Below are 22,129 nucleotides of genomic sequence, written 5' to 3'. Positions count from 1 at the left end.
AGAGTGAAAAGCTAGCAAGCTAGTAAAGGGTTACAATACATCTCCTAAGACTACTTCTACGCAGGTGACCCGTGGCAATCACCTTCAGCAGGTGACCTGCTGCCAGCCCCCCAAGCTCTAGCTCGTGAGCTGAGGAGGCCACAGGAGAGACGTCTAGAAGAGACTGATTCCGATGCGCAAGACGTTTGCTCGTTCTACAAATCTGGCTTTGGGACCGAAACGGATGAGGTGAAATGGGGCAGGTGAGGAGATCATTGATGTCCATCTGAGTGTCCTCGATGATGCACAGGATCTTTGGCCAGCCTGCGCTTTATTGCTCAAAGCATGCGCCCACCCAGTGGTGGTGGTGACCACTGACAAGACTCCCCAAGACTGATCCTACTTAGACCTCAATTTTTACATCGATGACGATGCCTCTCCTGCAGTCTCAGCTCCACAGCCATCCAAAACAATCTTGATCCAGCTTGTCGCCCGCCTGTCCCTCAACGTCCCTCTGCAATGGGGACGCAGTCACAACTGTCCGAGGGGGTGCTGAGCGTGCAAGTTGCGCGCAGCGGCAACCTGTGCACGGTGCCGGAGGGCTACAGGTGGGCGCGGCGGGCATCCGCGCGCTGCCGGGACTGCCTGTCCGAGGCCAATCTGTGCGAGCGGCCGCCGCGGCTGCTCATACACCAGTACCTGAACCACCTGGACCCCGTCGACTGGCGCGGCAACCTCCTCAGCCTCAAAGCCTACCTCCTCACGCAGGTGTGTTCCCCCAAATCAGCACACACACCGGTCCAGCACACCCTCCCACTGACTGGCGCTCTCTGCGGTGATTTCTCTCACCCGGCACCCTGGCTTACTATGTGATTGGCGGCAGTGGTGGCAGCTGTACCGTCATGCCGGGCCGTTAGGCAGATGCCATCCACCTGAAGCCCTACCCTAGTCGGTGGTCTCGGGTTACTCAGTAAGCTTGCCCCTTGGTGAGCGTGAGGATTGCAAATCCAAGTCATGCATGATGTTTTCCTTGAATGGCAGGACCTCAGCAAGACGGAGCTGATTCTGTGGGCGGACGACCCGGCCAGCATCGTGAACAATGACACACGCCCCTTCTTCGAGGGGTTTGCCTTGAACGTAAGGGTGCGCAAGTTCGACTACGGCGCCGAGGTCAAGGGGACTGTAATGGAGGGGGACGCCTACTTTGGCTCTGAGGCAGCCATCAAGGCATCAGTTCCCGAGGGCAAGCCGGCCTCCTACTCGGACCTCGTGCGCTACATCCTGCTGCACAACCATGGCGGCCTCTGGTGCGATGTCATTTCTTAATTCAACGGCACCTCAAGATCATATGTCACGTTCCCTGCGAGCTTCATATCATTGTGCCCTTGGTTGTCCGGACTTCTTTGTGGAGCTCACCGTGGTTGTCACGGGTGTGAAACCATTGATTGCGACTCTGACAATTCACTTAGAAGTTCTGGCTTCCAAGACAGAAGCACCAATAAGTATTGCATTTTTCTCTGCTAGTGTATGGTGGACGACGCCTCCATCACCGGATCAGGCACCCTGCATGAGACCACCACATGCAGTGGCATTCAGAGTTGCGCATGAGTGATGTAGTTATGATCTCATGTGCAGGATTGACGGCGACACGGTACTGATGCAAGACGTGTACAGCGTGACTGTGGGGGTGGGCTACCAGTTTGCCATGCGCTGGATGAACGCGCATGTGTTCTACATCAAACAGCGCTCGGCCCTGGCGCAGCGCATCCTGGCCACCACCATGACCATGCCCCTGGACCACCCCAATCTCAAAGAGGACATCGTTGACAAGGCACGCCCCAGGACTGGGGGTCCTGTCTTGTCTGGCTATTTGGGATCATGTGTCTGTTGTGCCCCAGGCCAAGCCAGGCCTTTCTTTAACACATCCCTGCCATGCATGCTGCAATAAACTGCCCCACAATGAGGATATCTACTTGATTCACGAGAGGAATGCATGTATCTCAGTGTGGTCATACCAGAGGTGAAATCAAGCCGGTCAGAGGCCTGTCCCTGGAACGGACGTGACAGAGGAAGGCAAAGAGCAGGCCCTGTCAGCTCCAAAATTTATTGCGTCTGCACTTTTGGCGTCATGAATTGCAAAGGCTGCAGGAATTCTCAGACTCTCTTTGTTCATAGTGCCCGCAGTCGAGCTCTGCACGTCTAGAATGTCTTAAAGTCCCTAGATAGCGCTGTATGTAGCCACTCATCTGCGGTGCATTGTCAGATTGATATGTACTCAGCGCTGGCCATGCTCTCACAGGTGTGCAGGCCGAACGGCTACTTCACAGTGGTGGACTTTGAGAACCTGAGCGACATATGGGCCTTCTGCGTGCTGCGCCTGGTCATCCGCAAGGACAACAGCGGCGCCCCAGACAACATCATGTACGACCAGCCGCTCGGGTGGTGGGACGCGCACTGGCCGGGCTCGCACAACGCCCCTGGCTGCTTCACCAACGATGCCCCCGTCAATGACACCTACTTTGAGGTGCGGCCCCTAAATCTGCTTCCCCCTGTGCCCGCACAGGGAGCACGCAGGCATAGATCTGGCAGAGGTCTCTAAGTGCAGGAAAAATTTGCATTGCAGGCATGCGTGTGGGGATCGAATAAAATTTGACAATTTATGAATACAGTCAAGTGTGGCATGGATTGGGCATGGAGCAGCGGAGTGCGGCAGACTGATGTGCAGGCCAGTGGCTGGGAGGCATGGAATGTCCTGCTTAGCCTCAAGGGATGCACGTGAGGGAAATAGAGGTGCAAGGAGCGTTTGCTGTGGGTGCGCAGGAGTACGTTGGCAAGTCGATGTCGCTGCACACGCGCTACCCGGGCCATAACGGCCACCAGCCGGTGCCGGGCTCGCCGCTCGGCCGGGTCATCGACATCATTGATGCAGTGTTCAACACCTGCAGCAGCACCGCCTGCCTGCCTGCTCATGCGCTCCCTCTGCTGTCCTACTGGCACGCTGACAGTGACCCCAAGGCCTTCCCGCCCGCCAGTGCCTCTGCAGCAATACATGATTCTGTGGGCGTCGGCCGCAGCTCCTCGCCGGCAGGGGCCGGGGGTGTAAAACCGCGCGCTGAGGTGTCCAGCAGGGGGGGTGACGCGAAGGGTGACGGAGGTGTCAGCGCAGACTTAGTGGATCTACTAGGGTTGAAGGAGAGGGGTAGCGAGAAGAAGGGTGTGGATGACGTGGAGGATCCTTCTCTCAGGGAGGATGATGTACCTTCTAAAAGGACAGGTGATGTGCCTCCTCATATAAGGGAGGAACATGTGCCTTTCAATGGGAGTGCCACTCTCGTGGCAGGAACAGGGGCTGCTGCATTACTGGATGAGCCAGCAACAGCAGGAAACAGGTCCAAACGTGCTGACCTGTATGAGCCGGCGCAACAGCGGCACAGGGTGCAGCACCATAAGAACAAGTGGACTGGGGGCCACAGAAACAAGTGATGTTTTTGCTGACAGCCCCTTACAGGGCCCCAGCTTGTTGCCGACAATTCTATACAGGACCTCAGCTTCGTTTATTCATTGTGGCGTTGTTCAGATCGTGTGCTTTTGATATGGCGATTCTTTTCATAAATTTGGACCCTCTTTGTTGACTATAGTGTGTTGCTGAATGACACCGGCTGTCGCATCACAATTTTGCTTTGAATCTTAGATTTGCCTGTACAGCATGTCGCCGCCACCTGGCATATTTGTTTGATCTGTGTATGAGCCTATATCATTGATTATTTTCTCGCTGCCCGCAAAACATTACATATACTATACAATGTGTTTAATGAAGTAGTACTTTGTTACATGCAGAATATGTGCAGCCACCTCAGAATTAGGCCCAACCAAGAAGAGTATGGCGTCAGCGTAAACCTTCACCTCCATCCCCACCATCATATCCGCTATTACAACCCGACATGAAACGATTGCGATAACAGACCTGTCCGTGCTGCATGCCTACCCCAGTCCCTCTGTCACAGTGGCACGGTGGCAGTACTGCATGCTCTATACTGAGTTTCAGGCGTGGGGCTGCCGGGGCCGCGGCCGGTCGCCGTAGAGGAGTGAGGCGGCGAGAGTGCAGCCCATGCCGGTGACGGCCGCCAGTGTAAGCGGCAGCCGCAGCGACATGTACCTGTATGGAACAAGATCTTTCATGGATAGTGTGCATGAAACCTTGCTGGCTTTTGACTGTCTGCAGCTATCTGATCTATACTTTTATCTTCCTGTGCATATCTGCAAAGCTGAAGCAATAGGCTGCCCTCAGTACCAGGCTGGCAGCAGGGCCTATTACTGGCTTGTGATTGTCTGCCGTTGTGGGTGCCTGAACTACATTCCCCCCATTTCTTGTGCAAGACAGTAAGGCTGGTATGGACAACTTGAAACAGTACCAGGCTGGCAGCAGCGCCTTGGCCGCAAAGTGGCGGTCTACCGCATAGACGACCCCCAGGGTTGTCCCCACGATTAGAGACCCCGGCCCGGGCGCGAGCATGACAGCCGGCCAGGCCATGAGGCAGGGAGTCACGCTCCACAGGTAGCGCTCCGCCTGCACCACCGCGCTCAGGCCCCGCCCTGCACGGCGCGCAGCCGTCACATGCGCGAGCGGCCACTAAATACTGCTGTGACTGCCACATGCTGCTGTCCTCAATTGCCTAATTCTTGACAGGCTGTGGGCATTGCATGGGTATGACTGCCATGCGCAGCTTTGGCTCGGCTGCATAGCTATAGGATAAACCACTAGAAGGTAAGTGCCATGAATGTCAACCAGGAGGTATTGTCTTGGTAGATCCTCTTGTACAGCTCCTCAGGATACTGGGATTGGCACGCACCACCATACTCTGCCATGGCCATGGCCCAGTGGATGCCTCCCAGGAAGGATGCGATGGTGGCCCCATAGCCGATCTGCAGCAGCGCAGCATTGGCTACCAACTCCGCCGGCAGCATCGGCAGCGCTTGGGCTATGGGCGGCGACAGCGCCAGGAAGGGGATTGCACCTGCCAGGCACCCAGGATTACTCACTTTCTCTGGCCTGATGCAATAACAACGGAGCATGGCTGATCAGCACCTTCCTTTTTCAGGTATGCCAACAGCAGAGGATCTTGATGCTTGCAAGTGCAAAGGTGTCAGCACAATTGTCATACCTGCAAAGCCCAGTACTTTTGTGATGGGAGGCGCCGCTGCAAGACCCCTGGGAGCCAGTCTCTGTGATGCCGCAACCCCAGCTGCAGAAGCTGTGCTGGATGCAGTGGCTTCAGACGTTGAGCTTTCAGCCGCTGCACTACCAGTGTTCCGCATTTCCTCTTTAAAAGAAGCTGAGGTTGTGAAGGCCCTCGTGTGCTGCGGCCTGCTCGAGCTAAGCACTGCGTCTGATGCTGCAGTGCTGACCGAGCCCTGCCCAGTCGTGCCAGCTTCGGCTGCTGTTGAACAGATCATCCTGCTCAGGCTGCTTAGTGTCGCAGGCTGCCATGTGCGCATCAGAGTCAAAGCCTAGCACATGCAGGAAAATCTCAGAGATGCGATGTGAGAGTAGACAGGCACAGTATCCTAGAGGTTAGAGGTTTGATTGTTGTGACAATTTTGCTCGTTTAAAAAGCGAATAATCGCTGGTGCAATACATCTAGGCACCGAATTTCAGCAGTGAACGACATATTCCGAACGCCTGTAGAGGAACAAGAAAATTACGATGTGACAAAGGTCAGATTTCAGCTAGCTTGCCTCAGCTAGCATGACAACCCACCTTCAAGTGTGATGAGAGAAGTCCTTGAAGCTGGAGGAACATGCTTGCTGATTTGAAAACTTGAACGAATGCACGTCCAGAGAGACAAAGTTTACAAAGACTCCAGTAACGCAGAAAGTTCGTAAAAGAGCGCCACACTAATGATTTGAGAAAGAGGGCCCCGGGAGCATGCAAGTTGGAGTCCGTTTCGGGGGAGGGCGTTCCTGCTCGTTCATGCTGTTCAACACATCCACCTGTGCGCTTGATGAAAAATAAATGTGTGCGTCACTGCATCCTGCCTACATGGACAGGGCAGCTTGCCTTGGACGTGAGGGTGGAGGTCACAGGATTGCCTAGTCAGTTTGGCGTTGCTAAATACACTAGTGATCATGAACGCACACTGTGCATGTGCATGGCTGCAGCATAGCCTATCTGAGATTGTTCTCAAGCACAAATGAGTCATGCCGTCCAAGTATGCACATCCCCACTTACACTGTTGTATACATGATAGTGACTGTTTCTTGTTGCAGATTCTGATGCACACCATCACATAATGTGCTGCACACTGTCCGTAATGGTCACATCTGGACATGTCTGCTTACTACGCTCTAGTATACTCTACGTAGAGCTTCACATGTATGACACTTCCTCTGGCAATTACAGCATTCTCTAGTGCTATTGCTATACAGCTCTCCAAAATGGTGTATGTCTTGCTGAACACACCCTCATTGAGACCATTGTTTCTTGTCCACCCTCTAAATAGCGTTCAATATAAAACATACCTCGCTGATGGACTGCTTTCATGGAGGAAGAGTACCAATGAAAATTGCAAAATCTCTCCGTCTGGCTCGAATGCCACCACCAGGGTTTCGCCCATAGAAGGTTTCAAGAGCAGTCATATCATCTGGAGTCAGCACACCCATCTCCTCTCTGTTGCGCGGGAAGATGCCCTGTAATACCCCTGCCTGAATCTCGTGCATCACCTGCAACATGACATGAGCCTGAATTACTGCCAGGTTGTACTCTTCGTTGCCGCAAGAAGTTGTCCACTCCTGAGTAATTGCATGCCTTCTGTTTGCAAAACCATTGAAGAATGACAAAAAATGAAGCATTTCTGAAGGTAAGCTGCAAGGGGCGCATATTCTCGTATCAACAGGCGATGACCCACCACTGGACTTTCCCCAACTGCACCCGCCCCTGCCGGAGGGGGGTTGGGCACCGCGGCCTCTCTCTGAAGAGGAAGTAGCCTGTGTGACTCGTCGGTAGCACGCATGTTCTGTATGCGGATGCTCTGGTTATTACTGCTGGCAATCAGACGTTCTCCGAGGTTGTCCAGGCGGTCTCCGAGGTTGTTTTGTAGGTTGTCCAGGCGCCCTTGTACGTTTTGGAATTCCTGCATTATATCATGGTTTAGCTGCTGCAGCTGCGCGGCTACACCGAGGTCCCCTGCACCATAAGGAATTGGAGAAATTTGACCAGCTGCTTGTCGGAAGGCAAGCAGCAGAGAAGAGATTCTCTCAAGGAAATGCTGGTCAGGCCTTGTATGCAGCATGACATGTATGCTGTGCAATAAGAGTAAGCTGATGAGGTGGTGGGGCCTCACCAAAAGGGTTCACAGCCCTTCCCTCGTTTTCCATTGCCAAAGAGAGAATTTCGTCCGCCACAGCGACCCCTTCCGCTGCAATGTGCAGGTTGATTTCCATTAGCTACACATGCTCTCTAAAGAGCTGTAGCAGGGAAGGAAAATGGATAATAGGGAAGGGAAAGTGATAACAGGGATGGAAAAAAAGTCTACCTTTCAGTCTTTTCACCCGGTGAATATAAACGCCTGCACGCGCCCGGACAGCAGCATTGACGTCGAAGTGATTCTGTACTGCTGGAGTCCCAGGCACTCCGCAGACTTGGGGCATTTCACTTAAATAAGGCTGCGCCATAGCTGGATTCTACGAACAGAAAGGTGAGAAGGTACGTTCGCAAAAAAATCTCTACTTCAGACCGGACGATTCACAGCAAATTCTTCTTAGGGCCACTTACACGAGTCAGACCAAAACGAATTTCACTGAGAGGCTCACTGAGAGGAAGGAAATGAGCAGGCCTGCTCAGTCAGAAGCCCTAGGGTATACCGGTGGTCCACGTCCTCCTCAGGCGTTCCTTGGCACAATCTCGGGGTTGAATGTCCGGGCTTTGCCTCAACCAGGCTCTGAACGAACCGCCTTGATCGAGGAGTTGCAGTTTGATCTGTGCAGCATCTTCTGCTACCCAACATAGCCGCTCGTCACGAGGTGCGGATTTTACCTCGCACTCATCCCGTAGCACTGTCCCGAAGCTATTGCTCGTCGCCACTTCTGTGTTCAATAGCAATACAGATCTATTATAGTATTGATGAATGTTACGCGGGAGCTAGTGAGAGCCCCAGTAACACTGCACCCCATCTTTATGTGTAAAGGCGCCCCTACTCGCCAGGGAAGGCTTGCATGAATATCTAATCGTAACTAAGCGTCTCTCTACAGCAATATGTGCTTTCTATAAAAACGGCAATTGCCTGATGTGGAAGAGATTCGCTTGCATTTCAGTTTAGCTTGTTAATCACCCACACCCTAATCGAGACCCATTTATTTTCAAGTGGCATCGAGGTGATTCGCTGCAACAGATGCCTGAGTCCTAAATTTACGTATCGCAGGTGATTGACCGTGTTTGCTTGGGCACGTCTTTCCGACAGGGTGCAGGCTTCTGCCAAGGAGCCTGGACCAGGCCATGTCAAGGGTGCTTGGCTCTGCCTTACACCGTGCGCGTCCCTGCAGTCTCCAGACATCCAGCAGCAGAACTCTTGCCTCCATTCCCCAGGTGCGACTCCTCTTCGTTGTCATCAGTTTTGTCATGGCGAAGTCCTCAGCATGTCCACAAATACAGCAAAATATGACCCTTGGAGTACTCACATGACACTTCAGGGGCGTCGGAAAGGCGCAAGGACGCATCAAAGCAGAAGGCAAGGTCGGTGGGCAGTGATGGCTGGCGCTCCACCTGTCGAGCCAGCTGCTGAGCGGCCGCGCCTGAGGCGTACCTACAGCAGCATGTGGGCTGGCGAAGACCTCGATGACGACTATGGCAGCAGCACGAGCGGGCCACCTAAGAACCGCAGAGCAGGTGCTTCAATGACGTGCATCCCTGACGTAATGCAATTTTGCAAGCTGCCTGCTTAAGGGGTCACAATGGTTGCGCAGGATATTCAGGTGTGTTGCATATTCTAGTCGTCATGTACTGATACAGGCCTGATGCTCACTCAGCATGCTGATGTGCAGGTGTGATCATCCACCCCACATCCCTACCGGGGCCCTACGGCGTCGGCGAAATTGGCGAAGAGGCCTACAGATTGGTGGACTGGATGGTGTCTGCCGGCCTCAGCATGTGGCAGGTGACACCAACCACCCCCTTGCCACATCAGCCTGTCACAGCACATGCAGGCTGCTTCACAGCGCCCACACTCACAACTGCCTTTCCATCGAAAAATCTTCATTGCTGCATATGAATGTTGCGATGTTGATGGTTGCTTACACCCTCTAGGTGCTGCCGCTGGTGCCCCCAGAGGAGGAGTTTTGGTCGCCCTACACTGGCCTGGATGCCCTGTGTGGCAGCACCCTCATGATCAGCCTGGACGAGCTGGTCAAGGAGGGCCTGCTGGATGAGGCTGACCTGCCTCCAGTGATTGAGCAACACCTTGCTGCCGATTTCTTCAAGGTGCTTTATACCTACGACGGCATGACCAAAGCACATTGTTCAGCAAATACGGAATTGCTAAAGTGCATTAAGATTGTTGAATGCAATTTTGCCCATCCCTGTCTAACCTGCCTGAGACAATTCTGATCCTTGCTCCCTATCCAGTTTATGAATGAAATCAAACCTGAGATCTCTGCTTTGTGCATCATCGGATGAGAGCAAGTTTGAGGATTGTGGCATGATTTGCAGGTCAGGGAAGTGAAAGGGGCTCTCCTGCGCAAGGCGGCGGATCGCCTGAGGCAGGAGGACAAGTTCAAGCAGCAGAGGGAGGAGGCGGCTGGCTTCAGGCAGCTCAATCCCTGGGTGGAAGACAGCGCCCTCTTCTATGCGCTCAGCCACGACGAGGAGGAGCTCGTTGGCAATGCCTGGTGGTTCTGGCCGGAGCCCATCAGGTACTCCCTTGGGGGCGCGTTTACACAATTCAAGGTGTCAGTCCATGAATGAAAGGAATTGACACATCTTTCCACTGGTTTGCAAGGGAAGGAGGCATACAGGATGGGAAGGGCAGCGAGAACAATGTTCATGAGGGGTTGCATGGGATGAGTGCAGGTTCAGGGAGAAGAAAGCGATGGCAGAGGCGAAGGAGAAGTTCAAGGTCGAGATCGAGCGCTTCATCACCCTCCAGTACATCTTTGACAAGCAGTGGAAGGCCGTCAGGGTGAGGAATCGACCAATCTGATTCTTTGTCTCTGCAGGCATTTATTGTAGAAGTATACCAGCTTTGTGTTGCCCATGGCAGTTGTCTCACGCTGCCCGTCTCGTTGCAAAACTTTCACTGCGCTGGCATGGTGGTGTCTCCCTGAAGTCACCCAACATGTTAATCTTGTGCAGGCGTACGCCAACTCTAAGGGCGTGAAGATAGTGGGGGACATTCCGATCTACGTGGGTGGCCAGAGTGCGGACGTGTGGGCGTACCAGGACCTATTTGAGCTGGGTGCAGATGGGCAGCCCCTCATAGTCAGCGGTGTCCCCCCTGACGCATTCTCTGAGACTGGCCAGCTCTGGGGATCGCCCATCTATGATTGGAAGGTATGCCGCTGCAGCCTGGCTAATTACAGGAGATAATTCCCATAATGCCACGGGGGCACGTGAGATGCCTTTGTGTTGCTTGCATCGCCATGCTGGTCAAGCATGGCATTGTAGTCCTTCCTGCATGAGTCTATTAAACACGTAGTTGGCCACGTCATTGCCATTTGTGTATGCATGCAGGCGCACAAAGAGGATGGTTTCAGGTGGTGGGTGCAGCGCCTGAGCAGGTGTTTCCAGCTGCATGACGAGGTCAGGATCGACCACTTCAGGGGCTTTGCCGGTGCGCATCCATAGCCTCCCCTCAAACCTCACACACATTGCACAGAGGGATGATGTCATGCGAAAGAAATCCCTGTGAAAAGCCCCCTCACATCTCAGATGCCATGCAGGGTACTATGCGGTGGATGCAAAGGCAGAGACTGCCATGGATGGGGTGTGGAAGAAGGGCCCTGGCGTGGATTTATTCAGCGCGCTCGACAGGGTGAGTCCTCTTTCTGACTTGATACAACAATGCCGCCTCAAACTCGGCATTGCTCAAAACCCATCCAATCACTCTGGGGACACTGAAAGATCCATTATGTGTGGCAAGGGGTCAATCAAGACTGATTGAAAGGTTCAAAGGAAATCGCCATGCCAACCACTGCATTGATTAAAGGATGTATTCGCCTTCCTGCAGGTCAGAGATATAATGAGATTGCCATGCGGACCGCTGATGCATTGACAGAGGGCGTGCATTGCTGCTTGCAGGAGCTGGGGTATGTGCCGGTGATTGCAGAGGATCTGGGCGTCATTACACCGGATGTGGTGGATCTGCGGGAGAGCATCGGCGCGCCCGGGATGGTGGTGCTGCAGTTTGCCTGGAGCGGCGGCGCCACCAACGTGCACCTGCCCCACAACCACTATGAGAATAGCGTCGTCTACCCAGGTCAGCCCAATCCTAACCACCAACTCAGGCATTCAACCCTCACAACATCCCCATGCCACACTTTCACAGCATTCCTGGGCCGTCCAGAGGCTCTAACACAATCCTCCAAGAGAGGAGCATAAACAATGACTCTGCATGACAGTCAACAGTCATTCTTTATACTCCCCCTTGCCAATCAGATGGCTAACGAGCATCCAAAGCTGATCGTTGATCCATGGTCTCGTCTAAGGAGAGCCCGCTCAGCCAAAATTTGCAGGTGGCTGTAATCTGTCATTGTGTCGATGTGGCCAGGCACGCATGACAATGAGACGGCAGTGGGCTGGTGGAAGGACAGTGCGACGGAGGAGGACAGGGAGTTCCTGCTCAAGTACCTGTACACCGACGGCGAGGACATCGCATGGCTCTTCATCCGCAGCGCCTTCAGCTCCGTCTCCCAAACCGCCATCGTCCTCATGCAGGTGCCCTCCTGCTGTGTCATGCTTGAGTGGTCCCTGAGACCCTGTCAGACAGTGCACGACCAATCTTGCCAAGTGAAGCACTGTGTCACACCGCAAAAAACCTGCAGCAAGAGGAGACAGCTTGTGTGCTGCACCTACCGCTCATGTCTTCATGCAAGCTGGTAGAACTGCTCTTGTATCTATACTGAAAAGGCGGGGCATCAATGTCCTTGGTGACGGGAACCGGCATTGACTTTCCAATGCTTGATGAGTATGAAAGCCCGGTTCCAATCTATCAGTGAGTGAGGTTGAGCGCTGAGGGCGGTGGGATGGGGGCAGGACATAATGCGGCTGGACAACAGTGCGCGCATGAACCTGCCGGGCTCCACCACCAACAATTGGACGTGGCGCATTGGGGGACCGGACATCTGGGAGAAGCTGGCACCCGAAGCCGCGGCACTGGCCGAGCTCGCGCAAACCTATGACCGGGTCCCGGAGGAGGTGGTAAAGGCTGTGGAGCCAGAGGAGAAGGCTGTCGCATGACAGCTGCGCATGGCAAAATTGCTTCAGTAATATCATATTCTTTGCATTGTATGGCCCTCTGGGCTCTGGGTTCGCCACTCATAAAGCGTATTATTTTGTGTATGGGCATTACTGTTTGCTAAACGCCGCAGCATTGCTCCAGTGCGAGGTACTGATAGCAACACTTATACCAGTAACATGGATATGCAAGGTTTGCACCCTATGGATGCGACAAAGCAGATGGAAGCCAGCTGATTCCTGCAGCTGCAAGAATATGCATGTTTTTTAATAAATTGGATTAGGATTTACATCTGTCGGTGTATCGAAATAAATACAGTATCAATATTGCTAAACTTCCAGCCCCAGCTTCTTAAGTAACGCATGCGTTCAAGGTTCATTGCAGAATATCTGCAGAGGCCTTTCTCGGGTGATACTACAGACAATGACCAGCATACCATATGTAGTGTCAAATAGTTCTAGAATGCAGGTGCAGCATCGCCATCGCTGGCACTACAATTTGTCATCCGTGCTATACACAGGGAGATCTGCTGGCAGCTTCCCAGACCTTTCGCTGTTCAGACTGCCTGAAGTCGAAGATGACCTCTGCTTTCCTTCACTCTGCACACCCTCCCTCACCATGTCCACAAAAGCCTTGTGCCTGCCAGGGAGCCATCCATGCTCAAATACAACACCAATGACAACTACAGCACAATAGCAATCTCATCATCTACTGCATCGATAAGCACGGCATCAGAAGCGCACTTCATGAGCCTAAGCGCCTCCCCAAGCGGATGTTTATATTCAACATGGCACAGGCAGTGCAGCCCCAGGCAGAATGCGCACCATCTGCTGTCTTCAGTCAGCTCTGGGTGGAAGGCAGTCGCCAGGAGATTCTTTGATCGCACAGCCACTGCTACCTTCTCCAGCCCATTGCTAGCAGACTGCTCAGTGGGCGTCAGCCTGTGATTGCACCAGCAATTTGAACTTTTTCTAGCTGCTGAGCACTCCACTGAAGATGCATCTCTGCCCAAGTCTCCAAACATGCCTCAGGCTGCTCCCACTCCTTCTATACAACCCTATCGATACAACCCTATCACCGGGCATTGTCAAGACATGCTGCCATACAGCCTATCGCTGGCCGATCCAGCAGCATTAAAAAACAGCAGGATGACTGGAGGCCCACCTGTACTCTGACAAGACCTCAACAGAGGGGCCAGACTCGAGCACGGCTGGCGCGCGGATGAACATCGCTCGGAATCCCTGGGGGCCAGACTGGAATGCCTTCAGCGCCTGGGGCACCGGCAGCTCCGTCTCAAAGGAGTTGATCTGAGCGCCGAAGAAGTTGCGATGCACCTTGCAGTCCAAACCGCCCAGCAATGCCTGACCACCCTCCTTCTGACCTGCAAGTGACACTCATGTTTTCATTGTTGGGATCAGGTGCACATTCCATTTTTCTACAGTCCTGCCCCTTCCATGAGCAGATTCGACGCCAGTGCGATCCCTGCCATGTGGATGAGCAGATTTGAGGCAATGCTGACCTGATGCGCGGTCTGCCAGGAAAATGAGGCCAGCGCATGTGCCCCACACTGGCCGCCCCTGCTCCGCAAAACTCTTCAGCTCCGGTATGAGCCCCCAGCGCTGCGCTATATTTGCCATTGTTGTGCTCTCTCCTGCGCGATAGATCACATAGAGTGCACTCAGACTGCAGGCTGCAGTGCTCAGACTTCAAGTCTAAATGCACCTGGCATTGTTGCTGTCTGCTGCTGCATAACAAATTGCAATCAGAAATGTACCTCCTGGGATGACGAGGCCATCCAGATCAGCTAGTTGCTCCTTGTTGCGCACTTCCACAGATTTGACGCCTGGAAGCCTGTTCAGGTGGGCTATGTGCTCACGAAAAGCACCTTGCAAGGCAAGGACACCAACCGTAATGGGCGTCTCAGCATCACTGATGGATTCAATCTTGGTCTTTGAAGACATGAGACCAGTCTAAGGAGTTCTGGCCAGGAGCTCTCCTTCAACGCAGCCCAACCAACTGCCGTGCAGTTAGGAGGTCGACAGATGCTGACTGCGTTGAAATCTGTGATCAGGATCTAGAACGTTACAGAAATGTCGCTGGAGAATTACTTGGCGCTCGTTTGTTGCTCCGTGGCCATCACGACCGCAGGCTTCCGGAACTGGCTTTCGACGGGGAGTTGTGGTATCGAGATCACTCGACCAGCATCAACATGCAAATGACAGATGCCTCTGCAGAATTTGTATCAACAGTCCTCGTTATACTGTAGATGACATGCACAGGCTCAGGCGTGGTCAGGGAGTAAAGTGCGAGCGTCAATGCCAAAGCCAACCAGTCAGAGCGGTGATCAGTACGTATGCAAATATGCATAAATGTCTATCGTAGAGCAATTGTGCATACAAAATCAACATAGCATACAGTTGCTTTGAAGCAGAACAATTGGCAATTTCACCTCCGAATCACTCACGTCTTGATCAGGTTTTGATGGAAGAGGCCAATGCATTAGTATGGAAAGGCCTACAAGAACGTTTACTGCAAGAAGTGAAACGAAAGTCTTTTGGTTGGCTTACTGGTGTCATCACCACTGAGGGTGTTGCGCTTCTGAGTTTCTTCCGATCAACGTCTAGTACTGTGGAGAAGGGAGATGAAATAGGTACTCCCTTCTAACTCTCAATTGAAAAAATTGAATAGGTGAGCACGCAATTTAGAGATGAGTCCTCTCCCATCGGCAGGGCTGGAGCGCTGAGTGTGTGCTGTGTGTGCAGATGGCGTCCTTGCTTTACTACCTCCTGGCATAGGTTTGGTGGGTGCTTTTGTCGTTGAGGATGGCGGTGACTCCCAAGCTGCAATCCAACAGCTGCAGGGGGCGGCAGAATGGGCACAGGTGAGCATGCGTGACATTCTAATGAAAGCGAATCTGACCTCGGCTTTGTGGACCATTTTTCAGATCATGATATGGCAAATCTGCGTGTGCAGGGCTGCCGGACGTTCATAGGTGCAGTGATCACTGGCGGGGAGACTCAATTTTACAGGATCACTGGCGGGGCGGCTGCCCCACTGAGTCCAGATAGCCTCGACGCAGCAAATGTGCAACAATGGCTTGAGCAGAGGTTCAGCATCCTGCGGCTCCATGCACACATGCAGCTGCAGGTCCGTGTTCGAAATCCAATCCAAAATTCTCAGCTTCACTCAGTGTGTAAGCATGCCAGCCTGGCATCAGGCACCTGCTAAGAATAATTTAAGGGCGATGGACCAGGTGTATGGAGTTCGATCCTTGCCACAGAGCCGAGCAGAGCCTGTGCCGCTCGAGGATGCAGTGGCTTCGGCGTTTGACCGGGTGGAGGAGTCTTTGACGGGGGCAGGCAGCGTCTATGTCCTTTCATCAGCCTCCTCTGGCACAGGTGAGTGCACCAATTATGCATGGACAGTGGCATACCTCAGCTTGTTTCTTACCACTTTGTAATTCCCAGTTCATTTATGATATATGTTGTGACGTCATTCAGTATGGACTGAGATCCATTGAGATCCACTTGATGGATTTGTGCAGGCCGACACATACTTTCGAATGATCCAGCCAACAAAGTAAACTGTGGAGAGTTAGGTGGCACCTTTGCGGAGCCCATGGAGGCAGCCTGCTTCTGCCGGCGGCAGGACAGCAGCCCCAACATCCCCAATGCAGCACCTGTTCTGGAGTACCGCCCAGCTGAAGGTACAGTCTGACAACCTTTGCTGCGACTGCAACTCAGGGCAGTGCCTGCTGCCAGTTCCAGTGCACAGTCACTTTGACATTTCTGCAGAAGGACTGTCCACCAAGAATGGCTGCAGGCATCTCCCACTTAGGCGTGTCAGCAAAAGTATGACACGCCTTTTGTGTAGTAATTCGAATTCAACGAGGAGGTGCAGAAATAGTGTTGGGATGCAGGGGGGCCTGTGAGCATGGACACAGCGAGCGCCGATCTGGACTTTCTGTGCCTGGTCCCCAGAGGCGTGCCCATCTCCGAGCTGCCTGACGTTGTCATCAGGCCGGCAGTCAGGAGGCAGCTGGCCGCCATGCGTGCTGCCATGCTGGGAGAGGGCTGCGTGTGCAACCTCAGAGCGCTGCACTTCCAGCCGCCATCGTGGCCCCATCCGGTTACTGTTGTCTACCCTCTGCATGCCAGCGCCGGAAAGGTAAGCCCGCTCTTTTTTGCCCTCAGACACCATAGTGATGATGAAATACTGCTCGTTGGCGTCGCAGACAGAGCATGCAAGACCAGGAGAAATTTGTATCTTAACACTTTGTTTACAGCGCTGTTTTTGTTGCAACCAGATGCTGCAAGATCAAGTGACAGATGCACTTGTTAAGTGTGGCCATTCTGCAGCACGCATTTAACATTTGTTCTTTGGCTGCAGAGTCTTGAGGCAGCAGAGGAGCGTCTGGTGCAGAGGCGGCAGCAGCTGCATGCGCAGATGGGTCTGCCACCCGACCGGCCACTGCTGCGAATCGCCAACGCGCTGGTTTTCAGGGAGCCCGGGCGCGCTGCAGCCGCTGCTACAAGCGGCGGCAGCCCCCGCCTGACGGATGTGCATGTGGGCCTGCCTCCCTCAGGCGTTCCTGGCGGCAGTGCCCACATGGTCGATGGCAGCTATGACTACTACCACTACATGCAGGTGGGGGCCAGCCATGATTTGCGTGAATGTTACTCTTCATTCTTGCTTTGCAAGCATTTTAGCTCCTTTTGGAGTTAAGGTTCTATTTGGGAGGCAGGAACCCCTGTTCTAGGGTGGATAAAAGAAGCTTGCAGTGGTCAATGTTCGTCTGAGGTCCGGCTGCATTGCCTTGAGAGGGGTGTGAAGGAAGCGGAGATGATTGTCCTGATGAGGCTTCTGTGATTGGCAGGACAAGTACGATGACAGCGGCTGGGGCTGCGCGTACCGGTCCCTGCAGACCATCTGCTCCTGGTTCCAGCGCCAGCACTACACCACAACACCCGTCCCCTCCCACCTACAGATCCAAAAAATTCTTGTGGACATCGGTGAGCAATATGTGTTGCACCTTTATTCAGCCCCTATAATTGTATTGTGTTCAGATTCTCTCTATACTGGAGAATCTTCTGCAGCAGAGGGCCCATGTGGGATGCAGGCATTGTGGTGAAAGGTTGCTGATACGGACTCATGTGTGTTAGAAGTAAGTGAGGTTGCTGACTGGTCATGTGCAGGCGACAAGCAGCGCTCGTTTGTGGGTTCAAAGCAGTGGATAGGCGCGATAGAGCTGGGCTTTATTCTGGACACGCTGCTGGGAATCTCCTGCAAGGTCATCACCGTGTCCTCAGGCGCAGACATGCCCTCCAAGGCCAGAGAGATCGCGCACCACTTTGACACCCAGGTGAGCCGCACAGCCAATCACATGCTGTAGATGACATCTGCAGAAATTCTCATAAGTCACGCCCATCTTGGGGGGTCTGGGGGTCCTTGAGGCCTGTCATGCCTGCATTCCCTCAATTCTCTTGCAAGTGGTAGAGATGGTGGGCGTAGCAATCGCCAGACATGTCACGCAAGAGCATTCTGTCCGCACATTTCGTCACCAGCATATCTTACATCTTTTGAGTCCTCGGTGCAAACAATCCACTGGCGGACTGCGGTGCAGGGGACTCCTATAATGATCGGCGGCGGAGTGCTCGCGTACACGCTGCTGGGCATAGCTTTCAACGATCGCACCGGCGCGTGCGCGTTCCTCATCCTGGACCCGCACTTCACGGGAGCAGACGACCTGCGCGCAATCCAGCGCGGCCAGTGGGTTGCATGGAAGCCGGCCGACGGCCGCGCCGCTGCCGGGGGCGACCTCTTTATGAAGGATGCCTTCTACAACCTGCTCTGCCCCCAGCGCCCGAGCATGGTCTGAGGGCGTTTGTAAGGCGCTTCACAACAGGCAATAGTTAGAAGAGAGAATGCGGGACCTGGAAGTATCTATTGTACTCCTGGGTAGCATCTCTGGCTCGAGGGAGGGTGTGCCACATGGCTTTGTGCAATGCCAATGGAAGAGCAGGTTGAAGGTGTTTTAAATGGTGGACACATGATCCTTGATTGTACGGCAGAGTGTGCCAGACACGCGCAGGGTAGCACAAGTGTCTGGAATACACTGTCTTTTGTATCGAGGCAGAAGGATAAGTAAGACTTTGAGAAAGAGGTATAAAGACACCAAGGCAGAGCGACTCCTTGAGACTTTGTTATTCTGAAATTGAAACTCATTGCACGGGTCTGCAGGTCAGCTGATCACGTCGTCTTTACATCATAGATGACAGAAACTGTTGCTCATCACGTGGTGCACCACAATGTGACTCCCAGGTCTGTCCATGACATCTGCCATGCGGCAGATCACGCACACTGAAGCTATATACAGCCACTTGACCATTTGCAAAGTGGCAAGGAATCCTCGGCCTGTGACCTGTGTGACGGACACAGTGCATAGTATCCAGTGTCATAGCAGCATCCAGAACCTGACAGAAGCTACGATCCTACCGGAGACAATTCAAATCAAGACGACTTCTCGCGCTACAGTAGCATACATTCAATTTGGACGAAACATTGCTGTTTGCTAAGATGCCCCTCTGTCACGCTCCTATCATGTTTTGAGGTGCAATCTTGAACAGGGTTCATGTTCGTTCCTTGAGAGTTCTTGACCAACAAGCTCTTGAAGCCTTCTGTGTCAGGATAAGCACGGCATCAGTGAGAATCCTACTTGGTTCTCTATGTAGCCCACAATTACGCCACCACCCTCTGCTGCTGGGCCTGCATTTGCGCCTGCTGCGCTGCTTGAGCTGCTGCTACCTTTTGCTGGTAGTTGACAGGCCTCCTGTTCAGTGAGATTCACATTGTTACTTATTGCACCAAAAAAATGTGCAGTGCACAGAGCTGGTAACTGGGGACAACTGCCTTTGCTGACAGGTAGCATTGGAAAGTACCTGAACAGCATGATGTGAGGCTCAGGGCGGTGGATAGCATAGTGCACCCAGCCACGGCTCTGCTGCACGCCAATTTGCCTCCACTCATTCTGCAGAGCCGAGAGGACCTGTCAGTTATAACCCCTACACACCGTGGCATGACACAAATACGGCCTCTACTTATGTGGGAATAGACGCGCCTCAGACAGAAGCACTCCCTTGGGCAGCAACTTCGCTAGGTCCTGTGGCAAGACTACGTGCCTGTGTCCCACCAAAAAACAAACTGTCAAGATGGACTCTTTTTGCGTTATCACTTGGTGTTCCCTGGTGGGTTGGCGACGCTGGGCTGACAAACGGACAATTGAGTAAATCATTCTGCGGCAAGGTGAGAGGTCTTCACAACTCGGTGGCAATGTTCCAGACCTGTACTCATAGATTTCATCATAATACTTCTCGGAGTATTGTATCTGGTTGGCCGGCATGTTGTCAGGCCGTTTGCAATGAATTTACACTGCACTGCAGACTGCCAGATGGTTGTTTGGCTCACTGTTTGAGGAGAAACAGGCGCCTTTGCCAGGTTTTGGCCCGCCCAAAGGTATTTGAAATTATTGGACAGGGTGGATGATGTAAATGGCATCCACCATGTGTCAGCATGACTCATCATATCAACCTTGAGGTCTCTCTCATCTCCATTGATTAGGTCAATTTGCTGGGTCTACTTCATTTGTTGAATTCAGGTTCCCAGGAGGCCGGGATCTAAGCGAAGTGCAGGACCTTTTCTTTCCTATCAAGTCCGAAGGTCAAATGCAGTCTGCAACAAACGGCACAACAGACCCCGAACTAAGTGCGCCATTGAATGGGGAGAATTCACACAGTAACTCTGATGATGCACATCGCAGCAGAAGGTAGGCGCTAGTACTGCATGCATCAAGTGACATGTGAGCATGCATGTCGAGAATACGCTAAGGGGTCTAAGTGGTTTCTGCAGGGCGATCTCTACGTTTTTCACGCTTTGTTTAAGTCTTGTAGTTGTCAATACAACGTTTTCTATCATGGGGCCAATCCTTCCGCAAGGTTCGTCCGGCAGATCACCACTCAGATGTCCTTGGGTTACACAGGAATTGAATGGAAACAAGGCCCATATGAAGTTGCGAGTAGTAAACTTTCAGGAATGGTCAATGTGTGCGTGCTGCAGTTGCGATTACTCGGGGAGTTGGGCCGGGCACGGTGGGCTTAATTTTCAGCATTTACGCCTTTGCAAATTTTGCAGTGTCTCCTTATCTGGGCAAGGCTCTGCAGACGGGGTGCGAGACCTCTCCTCATCAGCGTCTCCACCAATGTCAACTTTTGAGGAAGCAAAACCTAGGGACTGGTAGCCAAAGCAGTCGCCCTGTGCAGGGTGATACATCGGAAGACGCTACTGCTGACTGGCCTGCTGATTTGTGCGGCATCGGCAGCATCATTTGGGCTGGTCACACTTGTACATAATGCGCATGCTTTCACAGCCATCTGCCTGGTGTTGCGTGTTATCAACGGCGTGGGGAGTGCTGCCGTTGACACTTCTTCTTTCTCCATGATCACAGGGTGCAGCGCTCACCTCCTCTCACGCTCTCTGCGGCAACATGATCTCACACTTAACGATACTTTTGTTCCAAGTGAGTCTTATTTAGCTTCATGAGGGCCAGAACCGTCCCTGCTCTGCTGTCATGCTGTGAGTCTTTTGGCCAGAGCTCCGAAAGAAAGCCGATCTGCTGCTGCAGGCTTTTTGCGGAGAGCGATTCGTTTGGGACAATGATGGGCATTGCTGAGTCTTTCCTGTCTCTGGGGTGGATTGTGGGGCCGCTGGTGGGGGGCTATGCAGCACACATTGCCGGATTTGCCGCTCCCTTTGTCCTAACAGCTGCCCTCACTTTCTTCACAATCCCGGTCTTGATTATCCTCATGCCAGGAGGTGCGCATCTCTACCCTGCCTTACGATTTATGTTTTGCAGCGCTTGCAGCTTGCAAAGACACACATTCTAGCTACATGCTGCAGGCTGTGGACAGGCAAGACTCTACAAGATATCAATAGTCAGACACAAGCCAGCTCTGAAGTTTTCCACGTGATGACTGAGAAAATGCATGAGTGTTGGCTGACATGCTTAGCTATTTGCTGTGCAGGTCAGGTTGAGGCAGGGGAGCGCCCTAAGGTGCCGGTGACAATAGGGCGGCTACTGAGGGAACCTGCAGTGAGCGTGCTGCTAATTGCTGCCGTGCTGGCGGCTGGGTCGCTCACCTTTTTGGACCCCCTTCTGGGCCCATTCCTGCAGAGCGTCTGGAAATTCGACGTGGCCACTGTGGGCCTCTGCTTCGGCACCTGCGCTGTGCTCTACGCCATCGTCACCCCATTTGCTGGGTGGGGGACCCTTATCGATTTAAATGTGGCATGCCCATGGCTTTGGCAGCTACTGTAATGTTGCATGTATGTCTCCCTGGCATGCTATTCTTGCTTTCACAAATCAAAGTATCTGACCATGCTCCACAATGGCCATGTTGAATTATCTGGCATTGCTGTAGCGCAAGCCATGCAAACTCACCTGTGCACTCTGATCCTGCACATGTCTGCACATGGTCCTGCCGCAGGTGGCTGGGGGACAGGGTGGGGATGCTGGTGATAATAGTGGTGGGCTTTGTGCTGATGGCGGTGGCCTACATCATGCTGGGGCCGGCGCCGCCGCTGCAGCCGCTGCTGGGGCCGCTCTTCGGATCCTGGCTTATCTGGGCCTCCCTCAGCCTCGTCGGCCTGGGCGC

General features: G+C 53.2%; 6 protein-coding genes across 6 annotated transcripts; 3 read left to right on the top strand and 3 right to left on the bottom strand.

Annotated features, from left to right (window-relative positions):
• Positions 1 to 498: 498 nt before the first annotated feature.
• On the top strand, positions 499 to 3,807 carry COCSUDRAFT_47372 (hypothetical protein; the record flags this gene model as incomplete). The annotated part of the gene is made up of 6 exons (XM_005648115.1): positions 499 to 747; positions 1,021 to 1,286; positions 1,615 to 1,834; positions 2,279 to 2,503; positions 2,800 to 3,253; positions 3,320 to 3,807. The coding sequence occupies 6 exons, from the start codon at positions 499 to 501 to the stop codon at positions 3,460 to 3,462; spliced, it is 1,557 nt and encodes a 518-aa protein (XP_005648172.1). The 3' UTR covers positions 3,463 to 3,807.
• A 213-nt stretch (positions 3,808 to 4,020) lies between these two features.
• COCSUDRAFT_66018 (hypothetical protein) lies at positions 4,021 to 5,838 on the bottom strand (the record flags this gene model as incomplete). Its single annotated transcript, XM_005648114.1, has 5 exons — positions 5,738 to 5,838; positions 5,142 to 5,487; positions 4,830 to 4,994; positions 4,392 to 4,572; positions 4,021 to 4,135 (listed from the first exon to the last, which is right to left on the bottom strand). Exons 1-5 carry the CDS (start codon positions 5,777 to 5,779, stop codon positions 4,021 to 4,023), a joined length of 849 nt encoding a protein of 282 aa, XP_005648171.1. The 5' UTR covers positions 5,780 to 5,838.
• A 350-nt stretch (positions 5,839 to 6,188) lies between these two features.
• COCSUDRAFT_53412 (hypothetical protein) lies at positions 6,189 to 7,780 on the bottom strand. Its single transcript, XM_005648113.1, has 4 exons — positions 7,512 to 7,780; positions 7,320 to 7,394; positions 6,885 to 7,162; positions 6,189 to 6,699 (listed from the first exon to the last, which is right to left on the bottom strand). Exons 1-4 carry the CDS (start codon positions 7,648 to 7,650, stop codon positions 6,517 to 6,519), a joined length of 675 nt encoding a protein of 224 aa, XP_005648170.1. The 5' UTR covers positions 7,651 to 7,780; the 3' UTR covers positions 6,189 to 6,516.
• A 941-nt stretch (positions 7,781 to 8,721) lies between these two features.
• COCSUDRAFT_47370 (glycoside hydrolase) lies at positions 8,722 to 14,515 on the top strand (the record flags this gene model as incomplete). Its single annotated transcript, XM_005648112.1, has 15 exons — positions 8,722 to 8,860; positions 9,016 to 9,128; positions 9,278 to 9,451; positions 9,680 to 9,882; positions 10,040 to 10,148; positions 10,322 to 10,519; positions 10,700 to 10,799; positions 10,909 to 11,000; positions 11,267 to 11,444; positions 11,736 to 11,902; positions 12,221 to 13,061; positions 13,247 to 13,363; positions 13,587 to 13,803; positions 13,942 to 14,073; positions 14,197 to 14,515. The coding sequence occupies 11 exons, from the start codon at positions 8,722 to 8,724 to the stop codon at positions 12,422 to 12,424; spliced, it is 1,677 nt and encodes a 558-aa protein (XP_005648169.1). The 3' UTR covers positions 12,425 to 13,061; positions 13,247 to 13,363; positions 13,587 to 13,803; positions 13,942 to 14,073; positions 14,197 to 14,515.
• A 2,515-nt stretch (positions 14,516 to 17,030) lies between these two features.
• COCSUDRAFT_15278 (DUF1671-domain-containing protein) lies at positions 17,031 to 18,300 on the top strand (the record flags this gene model as incomplete). Its single annotated transcript, XM_005648111.1, has 4 exons — positions 17,031 to 17,069; positions 17,299 to 17,434; positions 17,618 to 17,784; positions 18,046 to 18,300. 4 exons carry the CDS (start codon positions 17,031 to 17,033, stop codon positions 18,298 to 18,300), a joined length of 597 nt encoding a protein of 198 aa, XP_005648168.1.
• Positions 18,301 to 18,666: 366 nt separating this feature from the next.
• On the bottom strand, positions 18,667 to 19,880 carry COCSUDRAFT_23580 (CKS-domain-containing protein). Its single transcript, XM_005648110.1, has 4 exons — positions 19,763 to 19,880; positions 19,540 to 19,600; positions 19,361 to 19,449; positions 18,667 to 19,251 (listed from the first exon to the last, which is right to left on the bottom strand). Exons 1-4 carry the CDS (start codon positions 19,819 to 19,821, stop codon positions 19,161 to 19,163), a joined length of 300 nt encoding a protein of 99 aa, XP_005648167.1. The 5' UTR covers positions 19,822 to 19,880; the 3' UTR covers positions 18,667 to 19,160.
• Positions 19,881 to 22,129: the final 2,249 nt, after the last annotated feature.

Source organism: Coccomyxa subellipsoidea, assembly GCF_000258705.1.
Source record: "Coccomyxa subellipsoidea C-169, whole genome shotgun sequence".
NCBI lineage: Eukaryota > Viridiplantae > Chlorophyta > Trebouxiophyceae > Coccomyxaceae > Coccomyxa > Coccomyxa subellipsoidea.
Note: the sequence above shows the minus strand (reverse complement) of the source record. Positions and strands in the feature narration are given on the sequence as shown.